General features: G+C 46.7%; 1 protein-coding gene across 3 annotated transcripts in view; it reads right to left on the reverse strand.

Moving 5' to 3' along the window:
• Nucleotides 1-1,328: 1,328 nt before the first annotated feature.
• MAPKAP1 (MAPK associated protein 1) overlaps nucleotides 1,329-27,102 on the reverse strand; it is an 88,539-nt gene continuing 62,765 nt past the window's right edge. For 2 of the 3 annotated variants that reach the window (XM_027741341.2, XM_027741342.2), the window contains exons 8-12: nucleotides 25,314-25,421; nucleotides 18,767-18,907; nucleotides 13,861-13,998; nucleotides 4,132-4,229; nucleotides 1,329-2,350 (exon numbers count right to left, since the gene is read on the reverse strand). In XM_027741341.2, coding sequence (XP_027597142.1) covers nucleotides 2,225-2,350; nucleotides 4,132-4,229; nucleotides 13,861-13,998; nucleotides 18,767-18,907; nucleotides 25,314-25,421 — 611 coding nt within the window. In that variant the 3' untranslated portion in view covers nucleotides 1,329-2,224. The remainder of the gene's footprint in view (nucleotides 2,351-4,131; nucleotides 4,230-13,860; nucleotides 13,999-18,766; nucleotides 18,908-25,313; nucleotides 25,422-27,102) is intronic. The other variant, XM_039383645.1, reaches the window with a different exon arrangement.

Genomic DNA, 27,102 nt, shown 5'->3' on the forward strand with positions numbered 1-27,102 from the left:
TCCGTGCTCAGCTGTGCACAGATTGCAGCCATGAGCTCCAATTTAACTCCTTCAGAAACACTGAGGAGCAGAAATGTCTGTTCTGCAGGGGGGCTGCTTAGCTCTTGGAATGCCGGATCTTTCCAGGATTTAAGAAAGGTTTCCTGCATGCCATGTATGCAATTGGGTCTGATCTTTGAAAGCAAATTCGCTTTTTAACTGTCAATGGCTCTTTTGGAGCAAATAAACTCATTCTGGGCTCCAATGTTCCCTGCTCCTCACTCAGCCCTTGGAGCAGCCTCCAGCAGCAGCATCTGCCTGTCCGTCCGTCCACCCATCCCTGTCCTGGCTCCCAGGAACACCCACACTGGGAACAGCCAGTGGCAGGTGACTGATGAGAGGGTGTGAAAACACATGATCTGGGCAAGGGACTGTGCCACAAACGTCACCACAGACAGCAGAGATTGCATTATTTGAATTTTTAGGCTTTACTGAGAGCAAACCTGCACATGCTGAATCCCTGCTGATGATAAATACACGTGAGGGGCTGACAACAGCACTATGGCCATGGAAACAGGAGACTGCTGCAGTTCCTGATATCAAATAGGCAATTTTTCAGCTCAGTTAAAAAGAATTGAAACTGGGTGGCCAAAGAACATTCACAGAGCAACTTTAATGTTAAATAGTTCACAGTCGGTTAAAGGAGTCATTTACATCAAAGGGGGTTTCCCCATTGCATCTGTGCCGCATTTGCACATAGAAAATATTTAAAAAATTAATAACATACTATAAAATAGCGTTTCTCATTTTGCAGATACCATGGAAGACTGTACAGCGAGGCCTGGCCTCAGTGGTGTGGGCAGGGCTCCCTCCCTGCGGCATCGGCACCGGGAGGGCTGAACCGACAACAGGTGAGACACAGACCCTCCCTCTGCCTCGGGGTGAGACACAGACCCTCCCTCTGCCTCGGGGTGAGACACAGACCCTCCCTCTGCCTCGGGGTGAGACACAGACCCTCCCTCTGCCTCGGGGTTGTTCCTGCACAACGTGTTAAGGCTCAGGGCTCAGGACGTTTTCTCTGTACAAAAGCCAGGTGGGAGCTGGCAGAGGTCAGGCTGTGCCGTGGGACTGCCGTGCTCAGCTGGCCCCAGCCCCGTGGGGTTCAATGCCGTGTGGAACCAGGGCAGTTCCATGATACAGGGATGTGTGTGCAGAGCTCCAGCGACCTGGAGAGATGGATGAAAGACACCTCTGGTGAATTCAACCAAAAACGTGGCTCTGGGTCTCAGCAATCCCATTCCCATGTTCCCTGATGTATTAAGGATGGACAAAGCCAACATAGTTACAAATCCCAGTACAAAGTAGGTATTAATTTTTATTTTTAAAGAATAATATTAAGAAAAGGTGAAGGCATTTCTCAGTCCCAGGTGCAAGGTGCCTCAGAGGAAGGGCCAGACCTGGGGCAGCAGCAGCTGTGGGTCCTGGGCAGGAGGATGCTCCTCTCCAGCACCAAGATGCTGCTGTGGATTTCCAACTACAGCAAGGAACTTCCAATAAAGCGTATGCAAAGCTGAAAAGCACAGTTAAATAAAAATATTTTTGAACAAAACAAACCACAACAGACTCGACTGTCTCAGCATCCCTCACTAAGAGCTCCCCTGCCACGGCTGCTGTTCCTGGCTCACGGATGCCTCCTGCACTTCAGCAACAGAAGTGAAACCATCTGGGACTGCAGCCTCCCCCCAAAAGAACTGTGCATCATATGGACCTTGAAAAAGATTACATCTGTTTATTAATAGTAAAAATGGATACATTTGTCCTACATTTTGTTTTTAGAAATTTGATCATGTCACAAGCAATACCTGCGTGTACGTGGGTGGATTACAGATGTATATAATTTATTTTAACCAGGCTGTGAAATAATATGTAATCACATCTCTTCTTGTGATTGTACATAATACAGTAATTAAATGATGCCAGTCTACGTCATTCTCTTATTTCTAATCAAAGGAACCTGAAGCGTAACAGTCTTCTTTCCGGCTGATATGGCTCTTTATTTCTGTCACAGGGGAGACTTCCCATCACCGACGAGGGATAATCTTCCAGCCGTGAGAGACGGGATAGTTCAGATTCCTTCCCGGCCGCTCCTGCCCTCGGGCAGCAGGAGCTCCACAGTCCTGGCTCCCCCAGTCCGGGCGGCGGGAGCGGCTCCGAACGCGGCACAGGCTCTGCCCGAGGCTCGGCCTCACTGCTGTCCCGACTTCTTCTCCTTCTGGAAGCTAAAGCTTGTTCTCCTGCTCAGTTTTCTTTGTTTCTGAGCAAAATAATCTGCTCTGGCTGTGCTTGCTCGTGACTCTAGAATATAGTTAACCTGCAAGACACGAGGTGATGTTTAATGTCCTCAGTGGTTGAGCAGGATGGCCTGGGATGGGCAGGGACCCCCACACCACACACCCAACAGGGCCTTGGGGTAACTGGTCCCAGTGGCCACCAGGACAATGATGACAGAGAGAGCCTGGAGCACCAGAAGAGCCCAGCACACCTGCCCATGCCCCTCGTCCCTTGGCCCACCTGGTCACCCAAATCTCTGGTGAAGGTGGCGAGCAGAGCCCCAGCATTGGGATAATCCAGTAATGGGCTTCAATAAAGGACTTTATCAGCCTCAATAAAAATAATTCTTCCATTATGATGTTTGCATACTCAGCTAATCTCAGAGTTTTTCTGTGTTTTGGCACATTTTACTTGATGAAAGCATTTTTAAATGATATTTAACAAGCCTGCTACTCTCTAAATTTATTATCTCCAGTGCTTTGTGATAATCTCACAGATAATTTTAATGGAAGGTTAATGCAAGAATCAAAAAGATAAAAATGCCCTTTGGTCTGCCATTAGCTGGTTAATATGCTGTGGCTTAAAACTTGCACAATTTTATGCACTGTAGAGTGTTTCACTTTCATTGCATATTACAGCTTAAGGCATAAAAATATAGGGAATTTTCATGGTCAATAAAGCCTCCATTTTTCTCACTTGATCATGTAAAAAACCTTATTTGAAAAGTCTGATTTTTCTGCATCTTCCAATGCTGATGGAATTGAAAACAAACCGATGACTTGTGCATGAAACCAGAGAATGTTCTAGGTAAAGGAATGGCAACTTAAGAATAAAGTACTGTTCAATAGTATTTCTCTCTTGAATATTCATATTATTCACAGTAAACCTTTTTTTTTAGCCTTCTTTTATGACCAGTCTCAGATATGTGGAGTCACCATCCCTGGAAGTGTTCAAACAACAAGCACTCCATGATGTGGTTAGTGGGCATGGGGGCATCAGTGAAAGGTTGGACTTGATGATCTCGGAGGTCTTTTCCAACCTTAGTGATTTTGTGATGCCATGATTCTAAGTGTTCTGGATTACAATAGCTGATTTAAGAGAAAGTGGGAACAAAAGAATTGGCCTAACAGCTCACAAAACAGAAAACCCCTCACACACGTTCACCTTCTGTGTTATGAATAAAAGTTATTTTATCGCACGTCAGTTATTTAACAATCCTCCAAACTCCACACAGCCAATAAAAGCAAACATAACAGATGGTTTGCCAGAATTACTGCTTTTGAATTTTGACTTGCTACGAAAGATGAACTTGTGGAAAATTCCATTTACTCTTCCAAGAGTGTAACAATAATTTGTTTCCCAAAGCAAGGGAGCACGTGTCTGTACAGAGCCCCAGGGGAAGGATCGGGTGAGGAAGAGCCCCTGGGTGCTCTGTGGGAACACCTGGGTGAGGGGCAGGAGCACCCAGCCCCACGCAGTCCCCACACCTCTGCATGGCATGGGGATGCTGAGCACCTCGTGTCCAGGGGTGGGAACTACCTGGACACAATAAAATTTGGTAGTTTCCTATAAAATTCCACAGAAAACCGGTGTCTCTATTAACTAGAAACAAGCACAAAAGGAAATGCTACACACAGACAGGCAGCAACTGTTTGAAGGATGAATAAAACAACAGGCAGGGAGCAGCCAGTCTGGCAGGTTAAACACACCTCAGTGGTCCTCAAGCCTCGTGTGTTTCCAGAGCCTCCTGAATTCTCACTCTCATGTCTAACAAGTGGTAAAACACCAGGATTTTGGGTCACGTTAAAATTTAATACTCACCTTCAGTACAATTTCATTGACAGTAGCAGCATCTGATTCAAAGTAAAGGTGTTTGTAGTCATGATTGCTTAGATATGTAAGTTTAAATATTGCATGACCTGCGAAGATAAGAAAAAAACTGTTCAGAATATTCCTGTAAAGTTTGAGCAGAGCTCGTGTGCCTGACAGAAGAAAACCACAGATGGTGATCTCCGCGTACCATCAGCACGACAGAAGGAAGCAATGAAATGCTGACAGGCTTCTCATGTCATTTCAATTTAAGGCAAGTGGTGGCTTACAGGAGCAGCTGAACTCCAGTCAATAAAGTTCCTTTTCCCATCACATCCCTACTGCAGGAAATGCAAAAATCCATCAAATGGCTGGTTAGCTCTGCTCGGCCCACACCGGCACTCACCGGAGAATCACCACGCACAGAGGAGTGTTGTGTTGGAAAAGAAAGGGCAATTAATCCCAGAATCATCACTCAAAAACCTCACCCCAAAACATGCCCCGAACCCACCTGGCTGCTGATGGTGAAGGGGAGTGGCCCCACTGCACAGCACCAAGGACCCACAGCACCAAGGACCCACAGCACCAAGGACCCACAGCACCAAGGGACCCACAGCACCAAGGACCCACAGCACCAAGGGACCTGCCCAGCACACTCGGAGCCAGGACTGCCCCTCCTGCAGCGGGAAGTCAATTAAAGTGTGGCTGTAATTTGCTGGCAGCTCCACTGCTCGGGGCCAGTCCCACAAGGAGGGTCCCAGGGGTGGAGTGGACACACGGTGCCACCGGCCCGGCCACTCCCTGGCTGCCCTGGGAGAACAGCCCAGGACTGACGTACAGTGCCAGGAGGGACAACTGCAACACAAAGGTGTAATATGGAATGTGTGGGAAGGCAAAATATCCCTCACTTGTGTGAATGCTGATGGCTTCAAAATGAAAACTAAGCATATTCTATACATGATACTTTTCCAACAGTTTTCTCCTAATTTATTCAGTTCGACAGTCAGAGTTAGCAATCCATAAAGCAACAGCCATGTTACTGTAAATCCAGGTCTTTCCTGCAGGAAAGCTAATTGGAAATCTTATTTACATTATCTAATTCTCCAGATTTCCAAAAAGTGACTGATATATGCTCAGATTGGTGGCCAGGAAATTTGAGACGCAAGTATTTTATTGTGGAGTGTTAATTAAACACCATTATGACGCACTAATCTGGAATATAAATTCTATATTGAAAAATTGGCTAATAATAATAAGAAAAAACCCCACCCTTTAAATCATTTGACAAATGATACCCTAGTGGTACTAAAAATGCAGAAATCCAAGCTGGGAGCTCATCAGCATGTTAATGAATGCAGCTCTGCCTGGAATGCAGCATCTTAATGATTCCAAAAGTGCTCCTGCACCACTCCTGGGGATGGGACACAGCACCACGCCCACCAGCTCCCACCATTTTCCTTGGACACTGAACATTCCAGTTACGGACACTGATTACTGAAAACGAGAGTGGCACAGAACAGGGTCAGCAGGATCCCAGTACACTGCTGTATTTTGGGTTTGAAAGTTCATTGGGTGGTTCTTCCTGTGGATCAAGACAAAGCCTGTTCAGGTGTTCACTGCTGCCATGGTGGAGGATGGCTGGGTGTGTGGGGTGGCACAGCATGGGATGGCACGGCACGGGATGGCATGGGATGGGATGGCACAGCACTGCCCACAGCAGTGAGAGACAGAGCCTGCTCTGCTCCCTGGGAGCCCAGTGCCCACCCTGTGCTGTGTGGGACCCCTCTGGCACAGCTCGCCAGGCAGCACTGCCAAGGGCAGCTCCCAGTCCCACTGGCACAGGGGCTGCTCTGGCCCTGCCTTTCTGGCCTGGCACTGGCCAAGCCTGGACTCACACTCTGCAGGGGCTCTGGGAGCTGCAGGGGACACAACACTGCTGCTGAATCCGTGGCTGTGCAGGACCAGCTGTGCAGGACCAGCTGTGCAGGACACGCAGCCCCATCCTGCCCATCACTCGTGATGCAGTGGAAAGAAGCCAAGAAGACTTTTCCTTAGAAAGCCCCATTATGGCATCATGTTTATGGGTTCTGAGTCCACATCACACTAGTTATGGTGTGAAATATGAGTGCACTGAAATCCTAACTGGCACTTTGCTCTGCTACTCTTCTAGCCAGATAGAATTTATGAATTGTGAGATTGATTTCCATTTCCAAGAGTGCTTAAATATGTGATGTACCTCTTTCCAATAGAGCACCACCCCTGACAATCCCAAGATCAATAGGAGCTTCCATGGTTTGATGTTTCCATATAAGAGGAACTGGTAACAAACAGCAGCAGCTCAAGTGGCTCTTACTGCACGTGATGGGAGATTCAAACCACATGCAGAGACTGCACCAGTAGCTCCATTACCACCAGTTCCACAGCCACAGTGCTTTGGTGTTTGGGGGGAACCTCAGTGTTCTGCAATCAGGATTAATTAGCTGCACAACAGGAAATCCATGTTATTCCCAACTGCGTTTATCTGATAAAACAGTTGTGGAAAGCAAATGGAATGACAGAAACTCATCTGTTACCAACAGCTTTTGTGCAGGCCCAACCCACAGCGAGCTCGGCACAGCCCAGGGGTCTCGTGCTCCTCTCCAGCCCTGCTGCTGCCCAGCCAGGGCTGACCCTGCTGCCACAGCAGGAGAGCAACGTCTTCCCAACAGTGCCCTTTGGCCTCCGCTCGGAACGCTGATAAATCTTCTCCAAGCCCAGCACTAATGGGTTCCTGTGTGGTTACTCCTGGAGAGGAGCCCACAGCCGATGCCGGCGGAAGGGCAGGATGCTAATTCACTGGGAACTCACCGAGGAGAGCTCATTTACTCCTTCAGCACCATGTCTCACAGTCAGCTGTTTGCCATGTCTCCTGATTTTTAGCACCGCTGCACTGCCAGCAAGGGAAGGCAGAGGCTCTGCAGTGCCGAGCTCACCCTTCTCCTCCCCCTCCCAAAGGCTGGGGAAAGCCCTGGTGCAGCCCCTGCCCTGTGCTTCAGTGCCCAGCTGCCCCATGTCCCTGTGTTCACACACAGCAGGGAGCAATCCTGCGGAATTCCAGCTCCAGAACTACTGACCCAAGTGTGTTCTACAGGCAGCAGTAAATCCTGTGCTAATTCCTGCAATCCCGGGAAAACATCCAAACCCTTGGTGGGCCACTGCTCTGCACCTGATAAGGTGAAAAAATTAGCACTTTTTAATCTAAGTAATAAACTCTTTTTATCAGAGTCTAAACAATACTGGAAAACAGTGTGCCTGGAAATACAGAATGCCTGGAAAGCATTGGAAGGATGTGAATTTGCACAAGAAAAGACAATTTTTTAACCGAATCTGACAAGATTGGAAAGAGTTTTTCTTCTTCCCCTCCCACCCCACAATTCAGCCCATAGCAAAACCATCTCTTCGCCAAAGCCACTCTTTAAACAGTATGCACAGAATTAAATCACTAATTAGATGGAGGATGAAAAGAATATTCATGAATTGGACAAAACAGAAAACAAACACTGGGAAATGCAAATTTATGTTAATTTTTCAATATACCTTGATGATTGCTTTGTCATTACAGGGCCATAAGGCAGAAGTCAACAATTAAGAGTTATTAGTGGAATAAATAGCTGGAGAAGGACCTCTCTGAAGAACAAAGCACTTATGGACATCATTTGACATCACTGATTCTCACCACTTCAGAAACACAGGATCAGACCCTGAAATCTCTTCTCACAGGCCCAGAAAGGATGAAAAAGAATTAGAAATACACCAGCAAAAAGGCAAGGAATAAGTGAAATAAAACACACCAGCAATGTACCGAGCTTGGTTAGGGACACAGGCTGACCAGGGACATTGGCCTGGGTGTAAAAGGGGGGTTAAGCCCATTTTATGCAGGTGATATTTATCCCAGAGGTACATAATTTAGAGGCAGTGATGGCAACCAGTTCTGGATGAAATCCTGACCCTGCTGATACCAGTGGAGCTACCGATGGGTTCAGGCTGCTCACCATGAGCCTGGAATGGATCTCCTCAAACCAGGCAGTACTTTAGTAGGAACAAATGATATGAATGTTAAGGAAAAAAAATAACAGCTGTAGTCCTGTGGGCTTGCCCCATTCTCTCAGGGAGCAGCATACTCCATGATCTCTTTTCCTCCAACTCAGGTCTTTATGTTCCACTGTAGGCTTGTTACACAGCATTGCTATTAGAGGGTGCCTTGTGTCCAGATGTCCTGAAAGCAGAGCTGCAACTGAAGTGCTGCACACACCCACTTTTGTGTCAAATTGTGGTAACTATTCACACATCTGGATTTTTTTTCCTCAAAGCCTTTTGTTTCTTCTTCAAATTATTATCAAAGGCAGAATACTAATAAAAATTTTTGCAAAAATTCTGAAAATTGAGGTGGAATTCGGGGTTGCCCAAAACCTCTTCACCAGCAACCTTGTTTGGGAAAAAAGATGATAAATAAATCAAAATGCACTAAGCAGTGTTTCCACATGGCAATCGGCTCCTCCGCTGCGTCTGCAGCTCATCAATCACGCATTGTCTGCCTGAGAGGCGAGCCTTGTAAATGTCACATCCACTCAGGCCCGAGGAGAGGCGAATCAAAATGCAGCGAGGAGTTTTAATTGGATAGTGTAATTAAACTAAAAAACCCCAGCAGAATAGCTTTGACAGGATAGATGAAGACCCCTTTTAATAGGGCTACAAAACAGATTTGTTAAAAGGATGAGGCAATGCACGCTCCTGATTGCGCTCAGGAGAACTTTTATGGAGAAGCTGTTCAAGGGGGACGCAGTTAATCAGCACAGCCCTGGCTGCTGCAGGAGCTGCTCCAGTGACGCTGCCCCCAAACCACTGCCCACCCCTGCACAGGGACACCGGGACACCCCACTGCCCCCAAACCACTGCCCGTCCCTGTACAGGGACACCCGGACACCCCACTGCCCCCAAACCACTGCCCGTCCCTGTACAGGGACACCCGGACACCCCACTGCCCCCAAACCACTGCCCGTCCCTGTACAGGGACACCCGGACACCCCACTGCCCCCAAACCACTGCCCACCCCTGCACAGGGACACCGGGACACCCCACTGCCCCCAAACCACTGCCCGTCCCTGTACAGGGACACCCCACTGCCAGGCCCTGCTCTGTGGGACACGTCCCACCGAGAGCTGCCCAGGCCACGCAGGCTCCTGAGGCCCCCCGGGCTCAGCCCTGAGGCCCCACAGCACACGGGGCCCCCCATGGAGCCCCCCACAGCACACGGGGCCCCCCATGGAGCCCCCCACAGCACACGGGGCCCCCCATGGAGCCCCCCACAGAGCCCCCCATGGCACACAGAGCCCCCCACGGCACACAGAGCCCCCCATGGCACACAGAGCCCCCCATGGCACACAGAGCCCCCCACGGCACACGGGGCTGGCGGCACAGCCACAGCCATCTGTGCCCCGCTGCCATCCCCCGGGGCAGCCCCTGCCTGCACAGCACGGCCACGTGCCCGTGGGCTCATCCCTTCTGTTCCACACTTACACAGCCCTTTCACTTCGAGCCTGAAGTTTGGGAACATTTTCTCTGCTGAACCTGTTTTTTACCTTTTGATCAGAACTGGTTATTAGTCTCCTATCAAGAAGGAATTTTATTCTGTTACTTCACAGGTGCTCTGCATTATCCACAGCGGGAGCAGGGATCTCAGGAACCAGTACAGGACATTTTGTGCACCATTTGCAGAGCACACAGGTAATTGCTGCCTCTGCTCTGGCCCCACTGCAGGCTCTGAGCAAACCTGCAACGTCTCTATTTGAGCTCCCAGAGCAGCAGGAACCCGATGCCTTCCCAGTGCTTTCTGTGTATTTTCAGCCCTTCCACAACCCAACAACGAATTCATTAAGTCAGTATTACCCAACGTGCATAATCAGGAGGAACTGGACACTGAATTAAAACATCAAATACCTTTAGCTTTAAATGAAAACTACAGAAAGGGGGTTCAGGCATCGCTCTGGCTATCACTTACAGCCAGGGTGAATACTGCTGGAAAAGCTATTTTCGTGCAGATGTGGAATTCAATGGGAAAGACTGACTCGTGTAGCAACATCAATCAAAACGTCGGCTCGGCTGGCAGCTCTCGACAGTAAGGCAGGTTCAAAGGTCACGGGATAAAGAAAAAGCCAAGCTCTGGTTCAGCTCTAATATCTCCTCGCTGCAAGTCTTGCCGAGGTACCTGCCCCCCTTCTGTACTCACGGCTTTCATTAATCTTCTTGCCATCTTTTTTAACTAGTCATGCAGAACCGCTCGATAGCGAGACATATAATGGGGAGGCCCTGTGCCTATTACCAGGTTAACACTCTGTTAAGCCCCAGTGCAACAATGGAATCAGAATTTAAAGGAAATCTTCAGCTGCAGGGTGCAAAGCGGGCAATTAAATTACAAACTGAAGTTACCCATGTACTCCGTGACCTACAGAACACCTTTGTTTAGACTTACCTTCATATTGAGGGTATTTTGACCTAGTAACTGAGATGTCTCTGCTTTATGAAAACAAAAAAAAAAAGGCAGATAAAGGGTCACAGAGAACCTTGCTTCAGTGTCTCAAGTAAATTATCAAACAAATCCAATTTCTGCAGCTCGTGTAGGACACAGATGAATGGGAGAAGCCCACGGTGAGTGCCCGGCTGACCGGCCCCGGTGGCACCGCAGGGCTGCCCTGAGCTCCGGGTCCCTCCCCAGGCAGCCCCGGACACGGCACATCCGTCACGGCCACGCTCGGACACAGAGCACGGAGGCAGTGGGCAGTGACACTGAAGTTTCTCTCTTGCCCAAGTAATGTAAGAGACATTACCAGAATCAGATTTCCTTTAAATTACACTATTGCAAAGGGATATAATTGTATTAAACTTATTATGTTGCTTCCTTAAGACTTTATATTATGTACACTTAATTGAGATACAAAGCTCTTTTCAGCTATAAAAATGACAACTACTTTATTAAGGCTTAAATCTTATTTCTCCATGATAGGATGCTTCCTTTCAAGATTCAAAACATTCAGAATCTCTCGTGATAATCAGGCTGAACCTGATTTAAAGAAGCCGTTCATGCCCAGTGTTCTCAGGTTCTGATGGCACTGGAGTGAGCCAGCAGGGCCATTACCTCTTCCCTTGGTCTAAATGAAGGGAGTCGAATTTAATTTACAAATAAAAATTCAAATTCTGACCCAGGGCTACTACAAGGGCAAACAAAAATCATCAGCCATTCCTGCCTACATTCCCCCCACTAACGGCAAGTGAGATGCCAGAGCTTTCTGTTTTCGTTTTCTGTCCTCACTGAAGGCAGTTCTGAGTTCCACAACTTGTGGCACAGGAAAGCTCAGCCTGTCCAGAACGGCTCCAAGCCATCCATAAATATTCACACCACATCAGCTCTGAAGCTGTTGAGTCCTTTCACACATGTGCAAGTGCCACTAAAACTTCACTGCATGAACCTGTTCAGAGAAAACCAAAGAACATGCACACAAGGCTCTCCGCCAAGACACTGGTCCCAGCACTCAGCCTTGACTCCCAACACCCCCTGTCCTTACTAAAAAGTACAGTCACATTTGGCAGCTCCTGCAAACCCTTCACCTCTCCAAGCAGGGCTCAGCTGGGTTCTCACCCTACCACGATGCCTGGGGAGGGAAGGCAGCTCCAAACCCAGACCCTGTGTTTCACCCGGTGTAACAGGACAAGCACCAGTGTGTGTGCAGAGCACTTCTGAAAGAGGAGATGGAGCATGTTTGTGTCACAAAAGATAAAAATATGAAAACAAAATATATAGCAGAACTCAAAGACCTTATCTGTACTCAGCCTCTCTTTGCAATAATTCATTCAAGGAAGATCTGGGAATAATTTTTGATGTAAACTCTGCTACAAACATACATCACCGTGCTGATAAAAATCACAGACAAAACTTGTGAAATACAGTGAGTTTCATTCCTTTATGCTACTAAAATAACTTTTTTCCATTTAAAATTCAAGAGATACTGATCTGCTGCTCAGTTCCACAAAATGCATCATTCTGAGATGTCACACTAAAAGTCTCTTCTGCTGGCCTAAAATAATGACTTTTGGAACATCTTTAGTGAGTTGGGAAAAGGTCAGCAGTTTCAGAAGGAAGTATTTTCTCCTTTTGGAACTCTGTTGAACCATTATTTAGTAGGAGAGGTTTAAGATGGTCACGTGAAATGTGCAAATAAACCCCTCAGGACCATAACAGTTGCCTTTGTTGCAACCTGTCAGTGTCCTCTCCAAAGCCACCATGATTCTTCACTCAATGGTCCCCACGTGCAGGTACAGCCCTTCTGCACCTGGACTCTATTTGGGGGCTGAAATACCTGGGTTGGCAAGATTTGGGTACAGACAGCACAGGTGCTGCCTCTGGGGCCAGAGAGCCCCATCCCAGCAGGACATGGTCCGAGGTCTCCAGGGACCCCTGGGTGCCCAGGCTGGTTGATAGAAGTGGAAACCTCGGGTTTCAAGGTCAGCTCTTCAAATACAGTCTCATTTTTTGGGCACAATTTTATCTCCTCAAGTGTTTGCATTTGCAATGAAATGTGGCTCCAACCCAGAGGTGTGACAGGATTTACCAGGGCAAACTGCCCCTTGCACTGTACACAACCCTCACGTGTTTCAGACCACCTGGTCATTGGGAAAGCTTCTCCTTGGGGTTGTGCCTCCCCAAGGACCAAGAAATCTTGATGGAGAGACAGAAAAGGAAGACAATGACTAGACCAAGAACATGGAGGTAGGGAGGGGTAATGAAGGAGAGAAGGATATAGTTCAATAATTGCTGATAAAATCTGTGGCAGCCATAAATTTACTCTTCCAAGAGAATTCAACAGATCATTACCTCTGTAAATATGTATCACATAATTCTCCCTCTCTGTCACCTTGCAGATAAGTACTTAATACCAGCATCCCTACTCTGCAGAGGCACAAGTGCAATAAAATCCATCTGAGCTTTTGAACTACAGTTGCTTTTTGATCGTAGACAGTTCCATTTTGGCCCCACTGGGACACATTGCCCAAGTCCCCCAGGGCCCATCTTGTGCTTTTTAAAACAAATTTTCCAGATAGAGACTCTCATTACTCCACTGATGCAACAACCAGAAGCCCTTGGCTTTTGAAGCCACACTCTAAACAGCCACTTCTGACCTCTGGATGACGACTGTGAGCTGGGACATCCAGCCTGTCCTCAGAGTCCAGCACAGCCACCACTACAGAATGGAACACTCAGAGCAGCACCTCCAATCCCAGTGACCCTGCAGCCATGGCTGAGCTAAATTCACACTGAGCTGACACTTACTGTATATCCAAGATCCTCAGTTGCACCAGTCTGGATGTAAAAAAAAATTCAAAAAAATTGCAATTATATTGAAACATGTATTTTCCTGATGTGCTGTGGGGCTGGAGACAGCTGGGTAGAGCCAGTGTTCCCTTGGTATGACAGTGGGCAAGAAACACTGAATGATGCCATTAGCTGAGAGCAGCACCAAAGGACACTTGTAAAATGTGTGTCTGTTTATGCTGTGTTCTCTATAACAGAATTGAGTCAGATTAAAAACATCCTGTAATGAATAAAATACACCTATAGAAAGAAAAGGACATGGTAGCAATAATTCTTTGGACATCGAGCACATCCAGGGAGGGAGAGGAGAGGGAACATAAATAAAAAGGACTACTCACTTGGGCTTTTTTCTTCCGCAAGGTCACAGGCACAGAGGAGTTCAGAATCGATTGAAATGGGTTTCTGCTTAATCCAAAACTTAGTGCTGGCCTTCTGATTAGTAACAGGGTCTATCTCTACCTTGTCTCCAGAAATACCTGAGATGAGAAAGAATAGAGAGCCACAACAGTGATCTGTTTAACCGATTTCATATCAGCCGTTTGACACACTTTATAAATCTTAAATGGGCTGAAGGTATATTGCCCTTCTGGGCTTTCTGAAAGCATGGGAGCTTTTGAAACCAGAAACAAATGGTTATCAAACTGCATTGATAATCTGCATTTTATTCTCCTGCATAAGAATACCAAAAGAAAGAAATAGCACAGAAAAAATTCTTCTCAACGCATACAGAGCTCTTCTGGAAGCAGCAGCTACATGAGCTGTGAGATTTATAGGAGATACTGCTGGTTTTTCAGTCACCACTGCTCTGTGTAATAGATACTATCACCATGGGCCCCGCTCCATCTGCTGCACAGCAGACACCAGAGTCATGGAACAGAATCACAGAATATGCTGAGCTGGAAGGGACCCCTCACAATCACTGAGTCCAACTCCTGGCTCTATGCAGGACACCCCAAGAATCACACCATGTGCATGAAAGCATTATCCAAACACCTCTTGAACTCACATAGGCTTGGGGCTCTGACCACTGCCCTGGGGAGCCTGTTCTAATGCTCCACCTCTCTGTGGGTGAAAACCCTTTTCCTGACATCCAACCTAAACCTCCCCATCTCAGCTCCAGCCCTTTCCTCAGGTCCTGTCACTGGTCACAAGAGTGAAGAGGTCGTGATGTACCTGCCCCTCTGCTGCCCCTCGTGAGGATGCTGAAGATCCCAACAAGGTCTGACCTCCAGGCTGAGCAAACCAAGTGACCTCAGCTGCTCCTCAAAAGGCTTCCCCTCCAGACCCTTCACCATCCTCATGGTCCTCCTTTGGATGCTCTCTAAGAGCTTAGAGTCTTTTTTATATTGTGGTGACCAAAACTCCCCCAGAACTCCAGGTGGGGCCACACCAGCACTGTCAGGGCAGGCAGAGGGCAAGGAGTGTCCTGCTGGAACCAGTCCAGGAGCTGCTGACACACCTGAACAAACTCGGCAGGGAGCTCTTTACAAGGTGTGCAGAGCATTAAAAACAAGGAGGTGTCTTCAGTCCTGAGCTACAGGTGAAGCTCACAAGACATCAACAAAAGGAAGCAATACAGGAAAAAAGCATTTAAATATCATTTAACTCTTTCATCTCTGGAAAAACAGCAGAGAATCTTCTCCTTCCTGAGGGTTCTGGCTCTGACACTTTCAAAGACATCCCATTTGGCTTGTTTGAAGCACAAGAAACCTAAAGAAGCTGATGAAGAAACTTCTGAGAGATGTGACAAAATAAAAGTAGGATGTAATGCACACACAACGCTCCCAAGCCCTCCAAAATTAACTGGGTATTTCCTAAGGCCTGGTCATGGCTGAACTTACAAACCATGGCTGGTTTGTATTCTGTGCAACTCCAAAGCCAAAGCACAGGACAGCGTGGGGCAGGTACCTGTGGGGGTCTCACTGCAGCCCCTGCCCCAACACCAGGTCATCCTCACTCACCCTGTGACTGCAGTGGGTTACAGTAACACCCCATTAATCCAGGAATGTGCTTTGTCATTAAACATATGACATATTTGTCATGTCACATCAGAGAGTTCACATTTCAATTAAGTATTGTATCAAGAGCCCAATTAACACCCAGACTGCTGGAACTCACTAATTTGAGCAGGCTGAGGCTGTATCTGGAGCCCATTTTGGTTTGTGATTTAATTTTGGACAGATTATTTAAAATCAGCATTGGTATTTTACTGTAATGGTTAATTATTCCAAATGGTATTTGCTGTAGTTTAAGGAAAATATGGAAGTTGACGGTACAAAGTCTTATTTTCTCACTGAAAAAAAGTCAAGGGAAGTTCTAAAAATAAAGGTGCAAATTCTTTGTGTGTTAGGACTGTTTCCCATCCCTTCCTGAGAGCATCACCCCTGAAAATATCCTCAAAAAAATTTCACTATTTGGTCCTGCAACTTCAGAATTCACAGTCAGTCAATACTGTTAATGCACCTTGTTAATTTGATAGGATTTGTCAGGTAGTTCCACTGGAAAATTATATAAAACTGTTCCAGATGAACAGATGATAGTGACATGAATTAAAGTGATAGAACAATAGTGGAATATAAACCAGAAATGACACCCAAAGTGGCTGTTGATTTATTGCCATCCTGAGTTTGGTTCTGGGCTTCCATGTATATTAGTGCTACAAATCTGGGTCCATTTAGCAGCGAGATGCTCATACATACATCACCAGCTCCTGCTCCAAGCCAAGGTCACTCCCCATTGCATCAATCTTTTCAGCAGAGGCTACTTCACCATTTTGTAACCATCTCAGATGGAACAGACTTCCTCCTCTTTCATCTTTTTTTTATCATGTAAAATACACTCTAACTTCTATTATTTTTATCTGCAAATTGTCGCTGTATACTTCATCCATTATTTCTGTATCTCGACATCGCTGGCTCAAGCTCACCCACATCCAGAGAGCACATTGACAAAGAATGTTGTCTTTTTTTTGTTATTGTTCTCACAATCTGGATGTGTTGAAACCTAAAATCAAAACAGCATTGTGTCTGAGGCTTCTGCAGCCTCTGTCTCACAGCACAAATCAGTCATACTCAAAACCCAAGTAAAAATGCTGCTCCTACTATTTTTTTAATTCATTCATTTTATCAAAAGAAATGTCATCGATGTGTCCAGTAACACTGTTCTGTTCTTGCTTCCTTTGTTGGGGTCTGCAAGAGCCCCCCCTTTCCTGAAATACTTGCCAGCAACCGTTTTCCCAGACAATATGTTCCTGTTAGTTCTGCTAATGTGATACACAAGCAAATGTGTCTTATTCCTCCATAACATGATAGAGCCTTTGTAAAACTGCTGAGAGTGCTGCTGTGTGTGCACTGCCCTGTGATATGGGCTGAAACACAAACCCCAGACCTTAAACTGCAATAAAACTCTCACTTGAGGGCTGGGCATTCCTCCCATGGTCATCCACAGACTGGCTTTTACTACAGAGCTATACACAGTGTAGGGAGGGGTGAGGGGCTACACTGAGGGTCTTCTCCACCATTTCTGGGTTCTGTCACATGTAATCAACCTTCCATGGGGTTATTTGGAGCACATGTCCCAAATCCACACGGGTGTTTCCAGTGCACCCACGGTCCCTTGGCCGATCTGCTCTCGCACAGCCAACAAGGAGCAAAGGAATGACTTGGGATTCTCAGGGTCCTGTCACTTTGCTGTGGCTGATGGCACAAAAATGCTACAGAGAAACTGGCCATCATCAAACTGCCAGAGAACAGCTCCCAGAACAGTTACTCTGAGCAAAAACAAAAAATTAGCCCCCATTTTTTCCATTCAGGGTGGAAGGAGCAGTCTGTCACTCATAGGTAACACGTAACACTCAGCAGCAGCCCGAACCCAAACAGCCCCTTTGTACTTTTTTTACCAGTGTTTCTCTTTTAATACCTTTAAAAAATTCAGGAAAAACCTCAGCAACATACACTCACTTCAAATTTATTGAAAGGTTTTGATTCTCTACATTTGTCCAAGCTTTGAACACCCACTGGGGTTTTCTTTGATTTTTGAAAAATAATTAGATTATAAAACCCCCATTGTCAGTGCACTGCCATCAAACCCATACAAGTTCACAGATTGTTATAAAAGGGAAATTTTATGGTCCTTACAGCACTGGGCAGGGTCAGCTCCTCCACTGCTGCACAAGTTAAGCCATTTGTTTCATTTAACAGCTCTTCTCCCTTAACCATTTATCTTTAGTGATCTGTCACGACCTTTTCAAGCTCTCATTTCTGACACTTCCCAGATACAGTGAGTCAAACTTCACTGGAAGCAAACTATCACACCCCGAGAGTTTGCTCGAATGCAGCGAACATGCCCAGCACTGCCCTGCTCCAGCACCAGCAGATAAATCCTGCCTTAACTAGACAGCTCAAAATAAACCAAAAAAGCCTCTTCTGGGGGAATTTTACAGACATGTACTCTTCCATGTGCTTCAGGATGGAAGAATGAAGGGACTGTACTGACAATAATACAGGAATTGGTATAGTTTAAATTTAACAATTCTGCTGAACTCTACAGAATAAATGTATTTTGTAAACATTATGGCACTTAATATTTTACTGCTGAATCATTTCTTTATGGAAGGTATTTGCAGGAATGTCACAGGTCACCTACCAATGCATCATTAATCAAATTTTCACAATTTAAACACAAAGATAAAAAGCCATTCAATCATTTTAAAACAGTAATGGGGCTTTTATAATTCAGGATTCTGTCAGCCCTTGGCCTTCGGGTTTTCAAAAGCATTCAGCAAGCCAATAGGGACAATATAAAACCTTAGAGAATGCTCGTTTTATTTTGTTCCACCTCAGATTCCACTTGGTTGTTAAAATCTTTCAGTCTCAGAAAAGGAAAAACCCAATAATTCTTAATTTTGCAAAGCCTCATTTAAAAATAATAAAACAGTTGGCAAGAAGCTTTCCATTAGGAAGCTTAGATTGAAAAAAAAGATATGAGGTCATTAAATAATGGCCTTCGTTCAGAGGCAACATGTGCAACTGATTGGGGGTAATAAAAATACTGAAGAATTTTCAACTGAAAGGAATTTTTTTAACCACTGAAATGCTAGAAACACTTTCAAATGCTCCACGAGAAAATGGACCAAGGTGATAGTGACTGCTTTAAAACAGCCTGAGGTGGACAGGCAGCTGTCAGAGACGGCCAAAGGCCTGAGCTGCTCCGTTCTCCCCGGCATTCCGGCAGGGATGGAGTTACCTAACTGCACGTCCGTGGTGAACCGCAGCCGGTGGATCATGCTGACTTTGAAGGACTTGTAATGGTGGCTGCTGAGCATGTCCTGCACTGTGGCAATATCGATCTGGGGGTCCTCCTCCGAGACCTCTTCTCCTCTGGAACCTGCAGAACAAGCCAAGAGCAGTGAAGGGCAGGTTTGGCACCGGCTCACACGCAGCCGGCGCGGCCGCACAGGGCTGGGGGAGGGAGAACTACATGCTCAGCTTTGTGTCTCTGGGAGGTGGAAATTCCCCCCTCCATCCCAGAACAAAGTCACTGAGGCACTCAGGACATGATGACAGACATCTGTGGCCACATGAGGAGCAGCCCAATGTCCCAGCAGCAGGTTCCCAGCGGGCAGGAGGCAGCCCTGGACCACAGGGATCCTGGGGGGACCCTGCTGGGCACCCACAGCCTGTCACCAGGAAGGAGCCCGGGGAGGGGCCTGTGCCCAGAGGTGCCACCCTCGATGCCTGCACTGGCACAGATCTCCCATGGTCCAGCACCCCCACGTGCTGTGGCGCCGGCAGCACCTCGGGCACGCTGATGCAAAGCCTCCCTTTATTTACTGATGAGTATTCTCATCACCACTGCAGATACTGCCTTTATAAAAGGTAACAACTCATTAAACCAAAATGCCAATTACTGAAAAAATATAACGCACTTTAAAGATTTTTTACCTTTTATGACGTTGGATTAACACCAATTCCAACATTACTATAATGCGATTTATAATTGTGCGCGGAGTAATTTCGATGCCAGCTGCTAATAAAGCACCTCAGCTCGAAATGATCGTTCAGATGCTGGTAGATAAAGTGGCATAAATATGCTTGAAAACTGATTTAGCTTCTTACAGGAGATCCTGAGGAATGACACGTTTTGTTTAATATCCTGGCTAATGTAGTCCTAAAAGCTGAACCAACTGCCAGTTCAGAGAACTAAATTTGCTGCAGGAGATTAATGAAAACTTTATATTTTGCTGAAATTTTAATAACGGGAAGATGAGATGACGGAATTTTAGTACAGATCTTAAAGCTCCAGCAAGGCAGGTACCAACTTGTCAGATTTTTCAGCATTAATTTTGATTGAGACTTGCACCATTGGAGCAGTCTCAACACTAATGCTCCCCGTGCCGACCTTTCCTGCTGGGATGTACATTCCCATCTGTCCAGGGATCGCAGGGAAGCCACGGTGGGTTTCCATGTTTGGGTTCCAGTGACAAAGGGGTGGTTTGCCAGGAAAGGCCATGGGTCTGGGGAGGAAAACCCTGGCACGTGTCTCCGACCCAGACGGATGCAGGAGCAGGATCCCTTTGGATGGGGACACTGAGAGCTGCTGAAGGACACGCTGTTTGCTGAGCACGGGGGGCTGTCGAGGTTGTGGCATCACCAGGACAAGTGCAGGTGGGAGAAGGGAAGCCCCTGTGAGCAGGGAGCACTTCTGCTGCATTCCCTGTCTCCCTGCTAATTCCATAGCACCACTGCTTACCATAAACATCTTTCCTGTCTACACCAAAGCAAGGTGAGGATCTGCTGTTAAATGACTCAAAATCCACATTGAGAGCATAAAGCAGGAGATTCCTGTGTCAAAGATGTTCAGCAGAGCTTTCCAAGTGCTGCCCTCCCCACGTACCACAGACCTTCTTTGGGGAAGTGGGACACTGAGGGGTTAAACTACAAATTGGGCTGTGCCATTCGACTTGAAAGGATTCCAAAAATCAAATGAAACAGTCTCCATGTGAATTTATGCAGAGCCATCTTAACACTGCAACCACTCCATGCTCCAGAATGACAAGATAAATTGTAATGGCTCCTTCCAAGACATTACAATGCATTTTGTCACAGACCCCTGTGTTAATGTCTCTATACTATGGATTATCATAATGTATCATGTCAAACCCTCATGCTGCACTACTCCAAAGATACACTGAGATATGTCAAACTTTTTGGTGCACTTAAAAGCCTCTTGAGAGACTGTGGCATGGCAGTGCCTGAAAGTGAGGCAGGAGGGTGGCAGTGGCACGGCAGCCCTGCTGCTGGGTGCCAGCTGGGACCCTCCTCCCCGAGGGAAAGCAGGGACATGCCCCTGCAGCCCTGTCCCCACAGTGTGTGGCCATGACACACTGCTGGGGTGTGAGCTGCAGCAGGACACGTGGGGACACCTGGGACAGATGGGGACACAGTGGGGCAGGGAAGGACCCACAGTGACAAGGGGTCACTGCGGGTGGGGGGACAGGAGCCCTGGGCCTCACACAGGGAGGTCCTTAGTGCTGTCCCTAACAAAGCCCTGCTCCCAGATGCAGAGGGGTTCCCAGTGGGAGTGAGGTGCCACATGCTGCCTCTGCCAACTCAGTGACAGGGCTCTGGCTGGTGATGGGCAGTGCTGCAGGAGGGTGTTAAACACAGAGTTACCTGTGAGGGAGCGTCAGCACCCACAGCCAAACTGAATCAGCAGTGACCAGAAATGCAGAAATATCACAGAAAGTGGCAACACAGCGACCTCCCTCCCACACCTCCTGTGGAATGTGCTTAGAACACTCCACAGGATCAGGACCCGCAGGACACCCTGAGGGTACCACTGTCCCTGTGCCCCCGACCCCCCCCGGCTCTGAACTGCCCCAGCCTGGCCATCCACCCGGATTATGGCACAGGGGGGACACCACGGGACAATGTTACACAGCTCTGATGATGCTGAGGCTTCTCAGATTTCACTTACCCAAAATAAAAGTATTAGAAAGAAAATTTGCAGCCTGCCAGGTCACATCCAGGAAAAAAACCGTGGCTGTAACTAAACCTGTGAGCATCTGCCAGTGCTGCAGCCCTGGGGCAGGATTCTGCCCTGGAAGCCTCTCAGATCTGCCCTGTGTCTGTAACCTTGGCCATCTCTGTTTCATGAACTTTGTGAACAGATTCAGCTTCACAGGATTTCTAAGTTGCTGCTCTTGGGAGAGCAGCCAGGAACTGCCCCATCACACAGATCCTGTGCCTGAGGATGGCAGGACACAGACCCCGAGGGACTCTGTGACACACGGAGTTAAACTGGTCCACCCAGAGGGACTCTGTGACACACGGAGTTAAACTGGTCCCTCGGGCCAATCCCCTCATTGAAACTCCTGACTTTCAAATGAGACAAACAGCAACAGGACAACAGCACCAGAACCACGAGCCTGAAATAAGGCAGAAGCTAAACAAGAGCCTCCTCTGATGGGGACTCAGCTAAACCAGGAGCCTCCTCCAACAGGGACCCCTGCCAGCACCAGAGGACAGATAAAAATGACTCATTAGGAATACCAGAATATTGAAATGCCATATGCAGACTATTCAAGAGCAAGTGAACCTGTATTTCCTCGATAAAACAACAAAATACAAAGTTAACTGCACTGCAAAAATGTCCCTTATTACTTTAATGTACTAGAATATTGCTTAATGAAAGTTCTTAATTGCAATACAATTAATTACATACACAGAGTCCCCAATTACATTTTCCAATAAGACACTGGCTTTGCTATAGGTCTAAAGGCACTAAACCAATTTTAATATATTAAGACCAATTTCCCTTGAATACTAATTACTATCTAATGATAAAATGAGAAAGAGGAACTTTCCAGAAGTAAGATGGCAAGAATAAAACTAAATTAGCCATGAACAGTTTGCTACCACACATAAAGGCATTTCACATTACAAAGTGCAGCTTTCAGTTTAAAGATAAATCTTTGTTCGAGTTAAAAGTTCTGCACACTGGAAGCAGTTTATTAGCTTGAATGCTATTAGGAAATGCTGGATGGAAAGGGGATTTCTCCATACATATTTCTTAATAATGGAAAGTTCTTTGTTTCATTTAATACCCTGAAATATAAACTTTCTGCTGCCCAAAGGAACATGGCAGCTCTTCTCCCAGCAGATGCTTGGCATCATCCATATATATATTTATAAATGACTACGAGACTATGAAGAGCACATTTACAAGCAATAGGTGTTACAACAGAGCTTTTCCTGACTGGCATATTGAAGCTAAAAGTATTTCAAATCAAGACAGAATGCACAAAGTGAATATTTCAGTTTGATGATAGGATTGTCAAGCCATTATTTTATTAATAGTGCAAAACTGTCAATATTTCTATTCTAATGTCACACCAAAAGATACCTCCTAAGCACCCCAAAAAGCACTCTCTGGCTGTGCAGGGGGGAGCCAGGGATTGTGACTGATCTCACACACTGTATTGCCCTTGAGCCCCTCTGTGTGCAGGGCCAACACAAATCCCTGAGCAGGGACAGTGCAGGATCACTTTAAATTCACCCATTTGGGGGGCAGAAACGACAAACATAACGTTTCTCCTGTGTTCCTTATTCATGTTTGGGATCAATTCAGAAAGCACTCAGAAAAGAGGCAGAATTCACCAAAGTGTTCATTATTTTGCCTAGATTCCTGTCAGCCTTGAGCAAACCAAAGCTGAGACTTGCTCCTGAACTCCAGAGTCAAAGTGTCAGTTCTGCCTTTGCTCTCCCAGGTGCCAGGCATGGCTGATGAACACAAGACCCATGACTGGGACCAAAAGCCACCACCCACGCAGTGATGCCACTGCAGACGGGCAGGATGGTGGCTGGAGAAGCACCAGGAGCTCAGTGAGCCCAGGGAGTCCTTGGGGTCCAGCCCAGGGTGTTCTCTGCCATGGGAATCCCCATCCTAGATGGGCTCCACATTATGCTCTTAGATAGGCACCATCAATTTGCTTAATGAGGGCAGGAGAGTTCACCAGTTGAGGGAATTTTGACCTGGCAGCCTCGGGGGTCCATCCCACACCTCTCCACATGCTGCTCTGCAGAGAAGCAGGGCTTGCTTTGGTGTCCCCTGGCCTGGGAGGGGAGAGGAGTGATGTAGCACAAGGACTTTGGGGAAAGGGAAAGGTGTCCCCTCAACGCTACATTTATTGACAATTATTTTGAGCCAAGGCCCCTAAGGTTCTCCTGGAGTATTTGCTGCTCAAGCAGAGCAGACCCACTGCCTCCTGCTACAGAACTTACAAACTTAAGACAGATTTACTGTTAAAGTAACAGTACAACCTGAACCCAAGTCACTCATGAGAGCAAAGACCTGCAGAAGATACAGCTATAGGCCACAGCCTGGATTCCTCCACAGATGATGAAAATACATTAAAAATGAAGTATATACAATATTCTTTTAATTACAGAGCCTTGGTTAAAAAAAATGTTATTTTAAATCACATGCAAAGCCTATGGAAGTATGACTAGTGTGCATCGTTTCATAGATTAAAAATCAATACAAAAGTAATAGGTGGGATGCAGACGTCGGGGAATTCTGGCTTGTGGAAGAGCACAACTCGATTAGCGAGGTCAGAACTGCTCCATTTCCTCAGCACAGCCTCCCTGCTCCCTCCTGCCGTGGGCACAGCCCCTCTGCTCCCTCCTGCCAAGGTCTCTCCTGCAGTTTCTTAGAACCATTTTATGAAGAAATGAACCAGGAGCACCAGGAATATTTTGGGAGCAAGTCCCACCCTACGGAGAGCAGCGGCCAAACCCAAGAGTGTTAATCTGAGCCCCAGCAGTGCTGCAGGTCTGGGGAGCTCGTGGTGCTGTCTCACCTCTGCTATTCCATGAACAGAGCAGGGGCTGCTATTCCCTGCTGGAATTAGGAGGTGCTCTGGGGAGGCTCTGCTGCCATTTGGAGATAAAATACAGTTGCTACAGCCAAAAAGTATCAGTGGAAAGGTCTAATCTTTGCACAGAAAGAAAAACCTCTTCTATGACTTGAAACAGGCTCTTACTCTGGCTGTGTGCAGTGTGGGCTTGGCTGAGAGCAGGAATGTGACTGGTTTTACTCATTAGTACAATCAACATTTTTACACAAAATGGAACAAAAGAGCCCCAAAACCGAGAGTGTGACTGTTGTAAAGAATGAAGAATGAACCAAAATGCTATGGAAACAAACACAAATCAATGTTAGGTGTCTCTTTTTTAAAGTTTCATGTCATTTCATGAAAAGAAATAAATAAGGAAATAATATTAGAACATTAAAACAGTAATAGAATAAAAATATTTGAGCATAGCTGGAGAGAAGATTATTTTTCTGGCACTTCAAAAATCATCAAACTGCTCTAGTTACTTCTGCATGGCTAATTTCTTTAAATTTTATTAGAAAACCCCAGTGCCTCTGACAGCCACATTGACCTGGCACAACACACTGCAGACCAACCCCTCGACTCACTGAGCAGCGTCTGCAACACAGACAGGTTCATATTTCGTGTTTTTCAGGGTTGGTCATAACTTTACAGAGCAGAGTTTAACAGCGAAAGATTAATCATGAAGTGATAAACAGGATGCAGACTATTTACTAGAGGTATGAAATCCATCATTTCCCTCTGGAATATTGTTTTGGCACCACGGAAAGTGCCTCGGGACAGAGAGTCTCGTCAAAATGTACTTGCCCAGACAGTACAGCTTGTGTTCCAAAATACATAACTGAAGTGAGTTTAAGCAGTTTACAAGAGCAAAAGTGAAAATGGGAAACATACTGTTCTCCCGGACAAGGCAGAATTCCAAAGTGCTCTGGCTCTCCAAGGTACAGTCTAAATCTACTGGGACATTAGGTTCACTCTGCTTCTCCAGCCGATACTGAGGACCTGAAACATAAAGTAACTTGTAAAATCATCCGTTTTCTAACAAAGTGATGGCTTAGCACGTTCAACTAACACGAGGTTATTTGCAGCCCAGGAGCAGAGCAGGTGGGTGTTGATGTCTCAAAACTCTTTGCCAAAGGAAAGGGCCCTGTCAGAAGGTGGAGGATGGTGTGGAACCTGATACAATTCCAGGTGAACCCCACGAGTCAGCTCCGGCCCTGCCATCCTGGCAGTGGTCAGGGAGGGGGGAGACCCAAGTGCACAGAGCTCCATGGGGGACCCTGGAAGAAGGAAAGCCCCTCCCAAGGGCAGGAGCTGGTGGGGGCTGTGCTCCCACCCTCCAACAGTATGGGGTGATTCCACTCCTGCTCACATCTGAGACATGAAGTGCACACCAAGTTCTCAGCTGTGTGATTTCAGCATAACCTGGCAAAATAATGCTACACAGATACCTGAAAAATCTTAAGTAATGCAAAGCACCTTTAACCAGGTCTTAATGTAACAAAAAACATAGAACTGAAATAACGAAATCTATTCCCCCTTTATCAGTACTTAAAATATTTCCGACTGTTTCCTGACTTTGAATTATGAGCATATATGATGAAATATTTAAAACATATAAAAAAATTAAGTCTTTCAGCCTCGGATGGCATGCCTAAGGAATGGAATTTGTTAGCCAATTAATTTTAAATTTACTACAGCAGAATTTCAATTATGGCTTCTCATTCCATCTCCCCAAAGCCACGTGAAGCTGCTCGGCCCAGGCGTGTTTCCTCCCCAAGCAGAACGTTACGGAGCCCCCTTATTCCCAGTGACACTCAGAGCAGACATGGTGCCAGGCTTTTTGCAGGACACAGGAGGAAACCCACCCTGCCCAGCACAACCAGTGATGGCACGTGGAGCTGTCGAAGCATCTGCAGCACAAACTGCACTCGAGAAGCAGTGGAGACGTCTCAGTGCAGCACAAAGAAAGGCAAACAGACCCAGCACCATTGCTGCTCCTCTCCCAGCCACTGGAAATGTGATTAACAATTTAAAATAAATTAAATAAACAGAGGCCTGGCTTGTTAGGCAGAAGCAAAATATACTGAATTGAAACAAATCTCAAAGCAGTAAATCAATTTGGATTTAAAAACCAGTGTAGGTTTAAGAACAGGATCAATGACAGCAAAACCTGCTGGCTTTGTCCATTCGCCACAAGCATCTTCCAGAGATTCCCAAGCCCCACTGAGGGAACTGCTGGTTCCCATCTGGACATTGGTGCTGTTGGTACCAGGTACCAAACTCCTGCTCCGGGCACTCCCACCACAGACAGAGCTCTTGCTGCCACTGGAGCTCCAGAGCAGTGTGCCCAGGATGGCACCTGCTGACACCAGTGCCTTCGCTGTGCCCCAGCTCCCCGGCTCCACCACAGCCTCTGTCCTGCTCCCCCCCCAAAACCATCTCAAATCAGAGCAGAGCAAGGAGTGAAATTCCCCTGTCTTGGAACTAATGGCTGAGTGCCAGCCCAGGGTACCTCTGGCATGGAGAGATGAACTCGCCTGGTGCTTCCCAGACAGTGGGATGAGGCAAAGGACAGACATCAGTGCTACCAAAGCCTTCAAACCACCCCAGGCTCTCACACACATGACGACAAGGTTAAACCCAGGAGCATGGCAGGGGCTCACCATCCCTCTGTGTGGAT

Source organism: Pipra filicauda, unplaced genomic scaffold (genome assembly GCF_003945595.2).
Source record: "Pipra filicauda isolate LSUMZ 115617 unplaced genomic scaffold, ASM394559v2 scaffold100_size2392355_pilon, whole genome shotgun sequence".
NCBI lineage: Eukaryota > Metazoa > Chordata > Aves > Passeriformes > Pipridae > Pipra > Pipra filicauda.